General features: G+C 35.6%; 1 protein-coding gene across 1 annotated transcript in view; it reads right to left on the bottom strand.

The window, feature by feature from the left end:
* LOC140171021 (uncharacterized) overlaps window positions 1-15,355 on the bottom strand; it is a 95,031-nt gene that overhangs the window by 20,518 nt on the left and 59,158 nt on the right. The window contains exons 11-12 of the mRNA XM_072194204.1: window positions 14,193-14,243; window positions 8,717-8,793 (exon numbers count right to left, since the gene is read on the bottom strand). Of these exons, the coding sequence (XP_072050305.1) occupies window positions 8,717-8,793; window positions 14,193-14,243 (128 nt within the window). The remainder of the gene's footprint in view (window positions 1-8,716; window positions 8,794-14,192; window positions 14,244-15,355) is intronic.

The following is a 15,355-nucleotide window of genomic DNA, read 5'->3' as shown; positions in this document are numbered from 1 at the left end:
AAGTCATTGTGCCGCTTAATCATCACACATGGAGGTCATTGATGGATATCAATAACCAGGATAACCTCAAGAGTGTATCATCTAACAAGCATCACAGGCATGAGACTGCACTTTCCTAAAAAAAACTGAAAAAACTGAAAATGCGCGTGAAATTGGGCAAAAAGTACCCAAAACAGGCTGAAATTAAATAAAGTTGCGGAAATTTTGACTATAAAAAAAACTGAATTCAGTTTTTTACCTGAAAATTCTCATGCCTGGCATCATCTGACAAGCAATTTGATTGGGACGCACATGGTGTAATACGCAGAGGTTATGAATTTTAAATTAAATTATCCATTTTCAACAGTACCCCTTATTTTGTGCTTGGCCCCCTAAAAATTACAATGTTTTGTGTAGGAAAAGATATCTGAGCCCCGAAATTTGCTATTTTGGACCCCTTACATTTGAAGGCCAGCGCCACCCCTGTTACAAGTTACAACTCCCTATTTTAGTTTGTCAAATAATTATGACCCCCACATATTGGAGGCCCCTTTCCAAAGAAAATGACAGCCCCACCCGTAGCTATGTGCAGTAATTCAAAAAAAGTATTCACCATTTACCGATATCCAACAATGCAAAGGTGCAGTGTCTAAATTAAATATTGTATGTCAGGAAAGTTATGCAATAAACTGCACAACTAAATGTAACCAAACATTTGTACAATGCATTATGGGATATGCATTATGGTACATATGAAGATGGTAGTCTGCACAGAAACATGTTGCAAGTTACGAGTCACCTGGCTCCTCTATTTGATATCATAATGACAACATTCATGACAGTGTTATTTTGGATCGTGATCTAGTTTCATTGTTGGGTGCGCCAAGTTGGGGCGCGTCAAGTTGACGTCCAAGTAGAGCGTTACTGATGATGATGGTGATCTACTGATATAACAATAATAGGTCTACGATTGCAACTGTATATATAATATTGGATCGCTTTGAGTGTGGTATAAGCATATAGGCTTGTATCACACAAAAAGCCATCCAATATTATTATATACCTTAATATTCTCTGAAAATAAATGCCCCTCATTTTTGAAAAGGGGGCATTTATTGGAGTAAAATCTTCAATGAAAAAATATCAAAAAATTGTTAGGTAGCTTAAAAATCATGCCGAAATGATCAACTATGATACTTCCAGATCACTTCCAGGTTCGCGATGTCACTTTTGGAAATTAAAGATCGTGTGTGGATGGTAATTACATGAGATAGTATGCTCAAACTTAAAAATGCAAATTGTCATTCAAATTGCCGAAAAACCCTGGAGATGTGCTATTTGCCTTTCATGAGCGATTTTGAGTAGTCTTTCGATATGAAAGTATCAACACACTAAAAATCAACATTGCATGGTAAACAGACGTACTGAATTAAATACACATAGAACGATACTGATAAAAGCTTCATATTATTTATCAAGTACTGATATTAAACAGCATTGTGACACTGCCATTTTGATATTTTGAAAAAATATCTCAAAACTTGGACTTTTAATGTTGAAGCCTATGGCTAGCACGCAGAGCATTATATGTTTGTGTAAGGTCTGTAAGTAATCATGGTAATGTATTGTGCCGACAAAGCATGCTACATACTGCAATGCTTCATGTGCAAGCCCTAGTCAAGCGTTTGCATATTAAACATATTCGGCAGCATTGAAACAGGACAATCTAACATGTATGCCAATCTCAACAATGATGTACACTATGGACAAGATGGAAGGATGCCACAAATGTGGGTTGAAAAATCATAACGCTAATACTTGCTTCCATCATAAAAGACTGCAATGTCACAAATGTCACTAGACAAATTACTGTAAGACAAATGTATTTTCCAATTGAAGTGTAGGCCATGACTAATGACCAGGTTGCCGACACCAATGATCAAGTTGATCTGAGTTCCCCTACACCTTTGTTCCATAACCATTAAGGTATAGGACATTTTTTGTTTTTGCTATAGCCCCCGAATGAAATGTATTTAATTATGTTTGTACTCACTCAGGTAGCATTGTGTGTGAATATCACATCCGAACTAAGTGCTATTATTTTTTTATGGGCATTTTAGTGTCTAAAATGGCCCAAAATGAGGGTTTTTCAATATTGCCATCCATTTCTAATCGTCACCCCCATAGACTTTACATGTAAAATAAAAAGGCTCGTAAAAATTTAATAGCACCTAGTTCGGATGTAAATTCACACAAAATGCTTTTTGAGTGATTACAAAGATAATTAAATACTTTTCATACGGGAGCTATGTGGAATTTTTTTTAATGTATTCCTTGTACAATGAAATTTCACAATAAAATGTCCATTGGAAACAAAGGTGCCTATTGACTACAGACAATAATAAATACTATGTATATTGATGATGATTATCTTAATGCAAAATGTTCTGTAACAACTAGAGCAAGATACTGAATCTGTTATCGAAGTTGCCAGTAATATCACTATGCCTATGTTGAACTCAATAATGGTAAAATACCACAATTTCATTCTAAAGGTATCAAATTTGGGCATATCAACATCAGAAGCCTGATTGGTAAGATTGACGAATTCCGTCACATGTACAAATGTTTTTGATATAATTTGTATCAATGAAAACTTATGTGACAACATAATAAGTGACAATGAATTGCACCTACCTGGTTATAATTTGCTGAGGTGGGACAGGTAGGGGAGAGCGGGGAGTGTTCGCCCTATTTTTTTCTGACCTGCCTAGCGTTGTCAATTTTAAGGTTAGGGATGACCTGATTAGCCCATGTGAAAGCCCTATGTCTTAGCTATATACGACCACACTCCCAGAACTATAGGCCTTACAATAGCAACAGGATAGATCAAACAAAAATGTTTTTCAAAGTGGCGAACTTGCCCCATATTGGGGCAGGTTCGCCCATATGGTGGGGTAAGTTCACCCTACTCACAAAAAAGGTTTAAACATTGCGTAACAATAACATATTCAATGTACACATTTAGCAAGAGTATACAGGGCATTCATTCTCTTCTGGGGAATCACTAAATTTGTTGCAGGGGTCGGGTCAGGGTAAAATGTAGGGGTCCAAAGTGAGCTTAAACGTATCATGTTAACAACTTCGGGGGGATTATGGATTAGGACATAAACGGTGGTATGAGTAATACTGATAAAAACTTAAAAAAAACATGCTTTTCAGTAGTTTTACCTTGTTTAATGGTATAATTATCAATATTTTGCATAATACGCTAATGGGGCTTGTCCGCCTCCAGTTTGGGGTAAGTCCGCCTGGGAAGATATGGGGCGAACATGCCCCATCCTCAAAGGGCTTAACGTGCCCCTTGTGCACATTTTTGTATTTTCTTCAGGGTATGCAAAATACAAATCGAATAAGGAGTTTATAACTGCATTAAATCTTTTACAAATCCCATATGTTCCAAATACAGATTTCCATTAAAACCATCTGTATTTATGTATCAATGATAATACCACATTATTAAAGCAAGAAAAAATTACGTTTTGGTGTAATTTTTTTGTTTTGGCTGCAGTTCGACGAACACGTCCCTATATGTCGCGTAGCTAATATGAGAAGTTTATAATGACCTATGTCACCTAATTTTGCCATCATTAAATTCCCCGAAAGCCGTAGTGCTGAGAAACAAGGGGTGGGCGAACCTACCTCTAGGGCGAACACTCCCCGCTCTCCCCTACAGGGATGGTGGCGGTGTTGCTCTGTATATTAATGATGTTCGTAATTTTACAAACAGAGATGATTTGTTTTTATAAAGATATTGAAAAGTATTTGTGTTGAATTATCACCTCCTAAAAGACGATATGTATTCATTTGTGCCATCTACAATCCAAATGGGGAAGATATTGAGTTTATTGATACGTTATCTGTTCTGTTATCTAATGTTTCTTTAGGAGGCAATAAAATTCCTACCATAAAACTGTTCTCCTTGGTGATTTTGTTTCTGATATGCATCAATTGCAGCAGTTAATTAGTTACTGATCATAGCAGTACAATAATTGATCTGTTTTTCACTTCAAAACCTGAGTTGTTTACTGATTCTGGCATAATTTAAACTTCTATAAGTGATTATTTTATAATATGTGACATGATCAAGGGGAATGAGTCGGATGTCGCTAATATTGTTTCCGAGAAAACAATGTTCAAATTCTTTTGTTTTATATTGTTTTCACCCTTTGATAAATTGCACATATCTTGGTAACCAGATGTCCGGGTTTGCATTAAAATGTAGCATTTGTAAACTGCCAGAAAATGATATAAAAAACTTCAAATTGAAAATTGCCGACATGTGACTCATTTCCCTTGATCATGTCACATTATGGAATTAGAAAGGCCAAGCCGGTAAAAGGTGCCCACAGAACAATGTAGTGTCGTTCCTACAAATGTTTTGAAGAGAATATTTTCCATAATGATCTATTAAATATTCCATAAGTATGATATTGTGAATTGTGATATGGTTTGTGGCAACATATGTTTAATGAGGTTGTTGATAAACACATGCTAAAGAAAGTTAAATGGGTCCGAGCTACACCTTCGCCATGGCTTAACAGTAATATTACAAAGCACATGTCAACCTGAGACTTTTACCTCCAAAAGCTGTAAGGTCTGGTAAAAAATCAGATTGGAATGCATATAAGGCTTTCGAAATAAGGTAACTGCAATGTTAAGATCTTCTAAAAAGCAAAAGTCAAGGTGTTTGTAATTCTAATAAGCTGTGGAAAGCACTAAATGATATCCATCCATCTATATCATCTGTAAACCTGTCATCTGCAAACCTACAAATCGGACCAGGGCCATTAAACTAGTCACTAATAATCTGAAGACCTTCCTGTTTCACATGCACTATTACATTCCTGTTTCTGAGGATTATTTCTAGCCAACATTTGATACTTAATATGGCAAACCTATCAAATTTTAGGGCATATTTTGACAAAAGAGTCAGTCCCCTTAAGTTAGGTCTTAGTAACTTTCATTTGCACATTATTTACACCAAGATTTTAGCAACCCAATAACTACTATCAATGCAGGACACCTCAAAATCACTTAAATTTGAGTGAAAAGTGGTACATATACATTTGAGTCAAATGTACCACCTTTGCCGGGTCATAGAATGATAAATTCTTTACGTTACGAGTTTAGGGCAGACTTGTTATCTCATTGTATGGGTGTGATCCATATGGGTATTGTGGTAATGGGCATGTTTAAAACTGGTTTATGAGATGCAAAGTAGCTTTGAAACTCTTATTGTCATGCAGTAGATTGTCGCATTATGGCGCGCATGCCGCACAACCAACATCACAAGAGAATATTTTCATGAGTCCGGCAGCCGACGCATTATGAACTGTAATAGTTATTCAGTCATCACTACGAAGCATAACACAAGTACATGCGCATTGTAGACGACTGGTTGATATATGTACTGAGATGAGATTATAGGGTCAAATGTGCTGACACCATACATTCATTGGTCACTGCTCTTCCACACTACAGGAATGTAGTCTCAAATGAACTATCCCATCTGGTTTGTCATATCACTATCACTATGGACCACAATGGCCTCATCCCAATGGCATAGTTCAATAACCTCAAGTAAACACTCATAATGCAAAATTTGACCTCAAGTTGCAGAGTATGAGTTTTTGTACCCAAATTTTCAAAGGTCATTCAATGAATGTTCAAATGTATTGGGGTTAAAGAACTGTGCCCTAAGATGAACATGTTATAAATCCTGGTGTATACACTCTTGGATGTAGCAATTTCACCAATGATGGAAGAAGATAAATGAACAAAGGGTAGACCACCAGGAAGCTAGCAAGATGGTCAGGCAACTACAGTGTTCAAGTATCGGTACTATATACCAGACTGATGCTTGAGTATAGTCCCACCCGTTTTGGGTGAACATTTTTCAAAATTGGGGGGTGGGACTATACTCGAATTTCAAAAAAAAAATTTAAAAAATTCAAGATGTTTTGTATTTTTAATATGAAAATTGATAATTTGTTTTCATGTCATACTCTATTAATGATTTCAAAATGCATTGAATTTGAATGCATTTTGAAATCATTAATAGAGTATGACATGAATACAAATTATCAATTTTCATATTAAAAATACAAAACATCTTGAATTTTTTAAAATTTTTTTTTTAGGTCAACCATGAATGATCCTAGCATTTAGGTCTAGGTCCTGGGACACTCCAAAGCCGAAAAAATAAATAACTTTTAAATTTCTGAAATGTTTCGAAAATTTGGGGGTGGGACTTTACTCGAAGGTGGGACTATACTCGCGTCAGTACGGTAGTATATACCAACCATGCCAGCACGTTTGAAGATTATTCAAGAAGTTGGGACCTGATCGCTAAACATATAAATACAACTTGAAATGGACCATGCCATATGAGAAAAACTTTTATATACAAAGCGACATGTAAGAAGAGTGAGTAATCAAAGTCACACAGTTAGCCTAAAGAGAGGATAGCACGGTAACATTTATTCATCCTATATCTCAATTACATTGACTGCTTGGAGAGCAAGAAGATCAAGAAATTAATTGGGAACAGGGGGGGTGAGGGCAGAGTGCCCCCACCCATGACAAAAAATGAAAGAGAAAAGTGCCCCTCTCAGCCCTCTGTCAAAAAATGAAAGAAAATCAGGAAGGCATAGGAAAAAAATAGGGGCAAGGAACCAAAACTCACCACAATCATGGGCCAAAAATAGTGTTAAATACAAAATGTTTGCGAACTACGCACACACATTGTCACAATAAAGCCCTTTTTTTGGTTTTTTGGAAGCTAAAAGATTTTACATGTACATTCTCTTTAAACAAATGGTATATGTGTATCCAACCAATAATACTGGGTCAAAATGATGCAACCAGGAATTGTTTTTGTCTTTGCCCCTAAATTTTTATTTTTACCCCTGACCAAGAAAGCTGGCTAAGCCCCCGTTTCCTGGGGTGGGCAGGTTAGCATTCTTACCTACAGGAGGGGGAACATAAAAAAATATGTTATCAATAGAAGAAGATTTCCTTTGCGTGAAACACCGTATAGTGAAATGTTATAAAATCTGTGTTTATATTTTTAAATAGCTCTACCATTTATTGGTATCGAGCACTGTATAGCTGTCTCTGATACATCTACTTTTTATCAATAAACCATGAGATATTGGCAAAAACAGTGTTCAAATTCTTTTGTTTTATATTGTTTTCAGCCATTGATAAATTGCTCATAACTCGGTAACCAGATGTCCGATTTTGACGAGGTTAGTTGCATCAAAATGTAGCATTCATAAACTGCCAGAAAATGATGTAAAAAACTTCTAATTGAAAATTGCCGACATATGACTCATTCCCCTTGATCATGTCAGATATATATAGCTAATTTCTCTAAATAATTACAGATTCATGTACTATCTTATTTATTTTGTCTTTAATGCTCTGCTTTTGGCTTAACCACTAGCAGGCTATGTTAACACATCTATGATGCTAACAAATGTACCAAAATCTGAATTTTAATGATTTTATGATCCTCTAGATGAGCAAATCACTGACTAGTCCTTTAACATTTGCAGCATTAAAACTGTTGTGACACATATTATATGAGCATTGGTGCCCCTTGTTTTTTGACACCCTGTATAATGTCTTGTACAGAGAGTAAGTAGGTCTATATGATGAAATCTATCCTAGACATGATAGATTGGATCCAGATGATGACTTGCATGTTGAAATGTACTCATCCCAACTATGTCCACATGAAAAAAAATATACAGGCCGTTTAAAACTTCCATGAATAAACAAGGAGATATATGCTTTGCACTGGTCTCTCTTGCAATGTGTGGTGTGTGGTTATATACTGCGCCAAAAAAGTATCCTTACACTTGGAAAAATAATCACAATTTCAAAACTGAACCATATTGGGGTAAATTTGTTTTTGTCATTTAGATGCACTATCTAATACTGCACATTATGACACCACATTGAACCCAATGTGACCTCAAGAAGTAAAGTTTACCCCAATATGGTTCAGTTTTGAAATTGTGATTATTTTTCCAAGTGTAAGGATACTACTTTGGAGCAGTATATATCTGGTTGCATTGCAAATATGGACTGGCAATATTTTGACACAATTTGTCATAAATTTCTCAAAAATTATTCTCCATCCATGTTGACCTTTGACATATCACACCATGTACAAGTGTGTCACATAAAGTTGATGCTGATGTTATACAAGTTATTTCCAGTCCAGTCAAAAAAGTTTGAAAATACACTATGAAGAGGATGCACATATAATAGACAATGATGAGCAGAGAGGATCACTTTACAAACAAGATAATCAGCAAACAGCCCTCTCCACATATCATCTCCAATGACAGGGTTGGCTGGTATAAGAGGTCGCGATTCAATCCCACCTTTTCGTCGCAGGTCACTTGAAACAGATAATCGTGTAGTATGTCATGATATCCTGATAATTGAGTATTATGGGATGGAATCGGATGCAGCAGATGCTGTGTCGATGTTATAACGATGTTAACCTAGGTGTAGGTTATGAGGCATCGTAGGTTGAACAAATTTTGCACAAGGTAGTATTTCCTTTCATACTTGTGCAGAATAAACAAACATGTAAACAAAAAAATCAATTGCATAACTTAATTTTTGGAAGAATGAATATTCATGAGTGTGCACTTACCAGTTGCTCTTGGAGGGCTTGGCGAATGCTTAGGCGCACGACTCTGATGAGCTACTTGACTAGGCGATTGCTTGACACTGTAAGAGGAGTCAATACACAAGACATATGAGTACGGAGACACAGAAAATAGTTAGCTGAAATATGGAAGTGTGATTTCAAACTGAGGAGCCCGGCCCTAGACATCTAGCATTCCAATCCCCGACCGTGTGGGATAAAAATACCGCCCGTGCACGGTCCCCTGTACCTCTTGACCCTCATTGCGTTAATGACAGCTGTGTACACGTGTATAGAAGAAGGTCAAATTATACCGGGAAAGCAAATTAACTTTTTGTATGCAGTTGTTGAAAGCAGACGACATTTAAATTTTGGCGTGAAATTTTCATTAATTTTTAGTAATTGCAATTTCACATGTGAAATTATTAGATATCTATTCAAATTAATACAATCATGCAAGGTTTGCTGCTGGTAAGCTAATTTTAAGCAAGCTTTAGATATTTTTTGAAATATGTTTTCAGAAAAAAACAAATTTTGTACTGTAACATCTATATCAGTCTTCAAAGCATTAGTATTATGAATGTATGTCAAGGTTTACGCTCTAAGAACTGGATGCGTCAAATTAAGTCAACCATAATACCCTATTTAAGCTATCAAATTTGACAGGTTTGAATTTAATTGAACTAGCCACAAAAAAAAAGATGATATCAGGGATTCATACTTCATAAAAACATGATAAAATGACATGGGAGGTACTACAGATAACAGGTTTTTTTTCAAGGAACAAATCTTTAAAAAAACTTATTTTAGTCTGGTAGCAAGCGACTCTAATGGTTGCTATCTTCATCTGATAGTAAATTCCAATGCTATGACTTTGTCAGCAATGTTCCATTTTGACATTTTCAACTGTGCACAGATTGGGCTCAGGAGAAAACAAACTCTTGTTACATGCAAGAAAGTTGCAAGAAATAAAGGCTGCCTTGTGATTATGGTTAGGGCCCCAAAAAAGGTTTGTCTCGGAGAACCATGCCCACTACTCCCCATTCCAGAAAAATACAGCACTGATTTTTTGGGGTTAAAAAAATATCCTGTTTTGCCAAATGAAACACAGCTAAATCCTAATCCTAATGGTCCTAACTAGCAATAAAAGTTAAATTTTAATATTTGCCCAATTTTTGGAGATAAGGGCCAAAAACATGCGTTTTTAGGGTGTTGTTCATATGCTGTGACAATCAAGTCCAAAGACTTGTACTAAGACTAATTTTAGTTTATGCATACTAATTTTTGGAAAAGACATAAAGTTTCTTTCTTATAAGCAACCATTTAATTAAAGTAACACAAAAAAGTGAAAATTGGAGAAAAATTTTTGCATATACTCGGAAGATTTTGAATGCTTAGACTTGTTCCAAGTCTTTGATTTTTGTTACTCGATTGTCAGAAAACATGCCGAAAATGCATGTTTTTGGCTCTTTTTTTCAATAAATTAGTAAAATAGTGAACGTTTTCTTTTATCTCCAGTTAGGACTAAATGAATGATTAGGATTGAGCTATGTTTCATTTGGCAGAACTTGATAATATTTTTTTAATCCCAAAAAATTAGTGCTGTATTTTTCAGGAATGGGGAGTATTAGGTATGTGAAAATGGATTTGCTGCATAGCCCTAAATGATCCCCCTTTTTTTAATTAATAATTTAGCTGTGAAGTGGTAAAAAAAGTCTTGAATCTTGATAATTGATATGTTTATATAATTCAGTCATTTAACTAAAACATGTGGCAGCTATTCTACTATTAAACCATCTTGCATGTGCACAGGAAAATACTGTGATAATGTGTATCTATAGCAGTCCACACTAAAAAACCTAACAGGAAATGATGATAGTGCGGAAAGACTTGATGAAACTCGGACTAGCGAATGCACGTGGTAGAGTTTAACACCTGAAGATAATTATAATTGGGCTGGTAACAGGAATAGTACCATAACGAGTAATTTATGCCAGAAATATAATATGAAAAGCCATCTTGAAGCTTCTTGATTTACTGTGAAACATTGAAGTATTTGTCGCTCATAAGATATTTATATGCCACAATGCTAAAATGTTGCTTAGTTTTTCACACTTCATGATTAAAATGTTTTCCCTTTAATATGAATTTGCTAATTTAGGAGCTCCCTCATTGACCTTTCATTTTATTTAAAACTTTTAATTCTGTGACTTGAAAATGATAAAAGTAGAAATTTTTCTGCAAGAAATTTTTTGCATTTTACTTATAATTTTTAATTGTTTCAGTCACTTTTAATTTCACAATTCTAAACTTCCTTATATTAACCTATACAAAAAAGTAATATATTTGTGTGTTTTTATTTTCGCAATATTGCTTGGAACGTGAAAAACATGAAAATAAATGCAGCACTTAAATTTCCACTTTTATAGTAAGCTACTGGAACAACTGGAATATTCAATTAATAAAACTCCCTTTAAAAGGGGATGTGCCAGGACAAGGTTGACAAAAAAACCAGGGATTTCATAGAGATCAACAGATATGTGAAAATTACATTAATGTTTACTAATGGAGCTAATTGATTACTTTTTTCTTCAAACGTGCAACTATAATGACTTACACACTTTCACAGGGGAAGGAGGCATCATCATTTTAGGAATGTCATAATATTTATAGCATATAATATTAAATTTCATATCTTCACACCATGCATGATGCATTTAAATGGGATCGAGCTAGCAGTAGGGTACTGTCCTCAGTAAGTAAATGTTAAGGAAACGATTATGTTTCATTTATAGATCAAATACATTCATGTGATCCTATAAGTGATTACGACATCTGATAACAATGAGTATCACTAATAACAAGCAGTGCAGCATCAGGGGGTCATTGATAGGCATGTTCACAAAATTTTCAAGTAGGATATTTCACATGGAAATTATTTTGTTTAAAAAGGTGATTATTTAACTTAAAAAATGAGGGGTCAACCATGTCTGTAGGTCAAAAATTAGGGAAGTTATGGGCAAATGTATGTTTTTAAAAAGAGCATGTAATATGCATCATTTTTTACCACGATGATCCATTTTACACAAAGGCGATTTTATTTTATGAAATCTAACCTTCACTGCATGATGACTTCTGTATGAAGGATAAAGTACCAGCACTTTTTAGACTACGTCTCCAAGTTTCTGGTGTCCAAATTTCTAATTTTTGTATTTCCCTATGGGGATTGAATGTCGCCCTCTATAATAAGCAATGTGGACATGCCTATCATTGAGGGGGATATTTCTATACTCCTTCCCCCTCCTTTAGAATTCAGTCCACTGCAACATTCAAGTGACTTCTGGCAGATGAATTAGCTGACTCAATTAGTTCAGCATTTTCCAGAAATTTCAGCAAGCACTGATGAGGATCACACAATTAATGAGAATATGGACTAGTGGTGCCATGAGAGTCGATATTGAGGAGCTAGGGACATGCATGGAAAAATGGATTCCTTGTTTTCCCAATATCACATGGTCCAAATTTTATTCAACCAAATTATTTTCGACCAAATTAGTGCCCCTCTCATAATTAGGTTGAATACGGAACTTTCATTTCCCTCTCATCCCCATAAGCTTATATGTTTAAAGCCACCAATGGGATGGGAAGCTGGAAATGTTATGATAATGATCTATACAATCTAGATGGCAAAGCATACATTTTCTCACATTTTTTGGGAAGCAAAGCAAGCAATTATGTACCATATAATGCAATTTACACTGCAACATGATTGTATGGGTGGTAGTTACTAATGACATTATGGATGGCAAATCAAGTTTTATACATGGGGCCCACCTTAAATTTGATCATGACATCCGTTTTTGTCAGAATTTATACATGTTACAATATATTGTAACAACTTCCAAAACACACACTGATGATGACAAGTATCACCAATCATCAATCTACTGAGATTGGACAAGCTAATAGTGCTACATAGCATCCTTACAGCGCTTTGAGTCCTCTAAGATCTGGAGAAAGGCGCTTTATAAATCCAAAATTGATTTATTTATTTATTATGCAAGAGCTCTCTCAGGTGAGAATACAACTATTTTGCTTTGTGAATCTGTTTAAATTTCACTGAACATATTGATGTCATGTAAGATGGCCAAAGTATTAGATGCTGCCAACTTGGATAATGGCTTCCACAAATGAATGCATGTGTGAGATCAAGCGAGTGTCCTTATTTAAAGACAATTACACACGCACATACGCGGCAATTACACACACACATCCCCACAGATAGGATGATTATCTGTCCTAATCACGAGGGGGTGTGTGTGGGGGGGGTGTGGGGGTGTAATTGCCTTCAAATAAGGACACTGCAAACAATCACACACCTCCAACCCCACACACAACCAGAGCCTCACACACCCCATCATATAAACATACACACCCCACCCAATATAAACACACTACCTCATCTATTAAATGAAACCCTCTTCATAACAATGGCCAATAATCCAGGATGGTAACAGCATATGATATGCCATACATGTTATCACACAATTGCAAACTTTGAAAGCGCATGATGCTTTTAACAATACACAATGTGCAACACATATTTAAGCAACACATTATGTTGCTGCAGTGATTTAATCTCAACTCAGTGCTCTGACACTTCTGGACCTTTAGAAGTGCAAAAATCCAGCCAATCATTATATTCTTTTATGCATGCTGATGAGATCTTAAGGTCCACAAGTATATTTCAGGAGTCAGGTACCAAAGGAGTACCCACAAGGGATTTGACTATGTGTAAATCAAAAGTACCCATGGTTACTTCTAAACAAGGAATTTGTGTGTAAACTACAGGTTCTGAAGGAGTACCCATGATTACTTCTAAACTAGGAATTTGACTGTGTAAATTACGGGTTCTGACAGAGTACCCACGGTTACTTCTAAACACGGAATTGGGCTGTCAGTAAACTACAGGTTCTGAAGGAGTACACATGATTACTTCTAAACTAGGAATTTGACTGTGTAAACTACGGGTTCTGACAGAGTTCCCATGGTTACCTCTTAACACGGAATTTGACTGTAAACCACAGGTACTGAAGGAGTACCTATGGTTACTAACAAGGAATTTGATTGTGTGTAAAGCAAATTCATAACTTTAAAATACACAAAAATGAACACCTGTTCTCAATTTTTGAGAATTTTCACAAAAACCCAGCTTTCTGTGACCTTTTTCATGTTACGTCTTACCACATTGATAATGATATTTATAGGCCTCTAGCATAGCAATAAAACATGTAAAAAAATAGACAACTATTTCTCATGATTCAATGATATTGACAGAAAGCTAAGTGAAACACCAATGGAAAGAAAGCGACATAAATATTATATGGATATGGTTTTTACCAGCTATCTACCACAGCCTTTGACTACTATTACACATAAATGACAAAAGCTCAATGGGAAAGTATAAGGAAGAGTCAATTACCCAGCCCCATTATTTGGTAAAAACATCACTTTGACGCCATCTTGAGGAGCACTGGAGATAAGAAAAGTCAGTGTAACAAACAAACAAATATATGAAGTGTTAGAAATGGGGAAAGCTGCGGAAAATGAAATATATGTATATGTGCAAAATGGGTAAATATAATTGCACATTTACACTACATGATATAAATCAATAAGGGATGAAAGCAAAACTCAACCGGTGGTCAACCGCCGGTTCTCTCCGGTTCCATAAGGTTTGTATTTTTCTAAATAATGGAAATTGGCGGTAAACTGCCGGTCTAGTTTTGATTTCATCCCTAAGATTAACAAAACACAACCACTGCTGAAACAAAACAATTAATTATTTAATTAGTGTGCAATGGAACATAAAAACAGCAAACACTGAATCAAAATTTGGCAGGCATGTTTAACTTCTGGAAGATGAAGGATGTTCAATCACACTGCAAGCAGCAAAGGATTTCTGGTTGAAAAGCTAGTCTATGGTATAGTCACAAGGGGAAAACAGCAAAAAAATGTTAATTTAATACTGACATGCAGCAAAATGTTTATCAATGCAGAAATGTTCACTGGGTCTTACAAATCTAAGTAAAACTGGAATTAACTTCATGCAACTTCATGTAAGTATACTCAGAATTAGCCTAGTATAAAGACAAGGATTATACAGCTTGTACAGAATGAAGCAATATACTAATAATTCACCTATCAAGTCTCGACAATAGACTACCGTAGGCATTAGTTAATAAGCATATGTGCCTATTAACAAGTAGCTCGAACAAGAACAATTTTTTAGGGTAGTTTGTTAAACTTTTCATTACAAACCACCCTAAAATGTTGTTCTTGTCCGAGCAACTCATTAACAGGCACATATGCTTATTACTGACTTTCTACAGTATTTCATGCATGCTTACATGAAGGATGACCATAAAATGTTGGTTTGACAAAGCACTGCAAACTTGTTTGTATGTTGTCCAAGGAAGTTAATCAGGGAGAATCCAGACTCTGCCATATTTGCATGTCACTCATGGAGAGATAATAGTGTACCTCCACATTATTCTGCCATAATTTGTAATGCTCTATCTGTAATGTGTGCTGAGGCTTGTGGATTGTAGCGCACTCACAGAGGAGAGAGAAAACAGAGCCCGT

This window comes from Amphiura filiformis, chromosome 15 (assembly GCF_039555335.1).
Source record: "Amphiura filiformis chromosome 15, Afil_fr2py, whole genome shotgun sequence".
Lineage (NCBI taxonomy): Eukaryota > Metazoa > Echinodermata > Ophiuroidea > Amphilepidida > Amphiuridae > Amphiura > Amphiura filiformis.
Note: the sequence above shows the minus strand (reverse complement) of the source record. Positions and strands in the feature narration are given on the sequence as shown.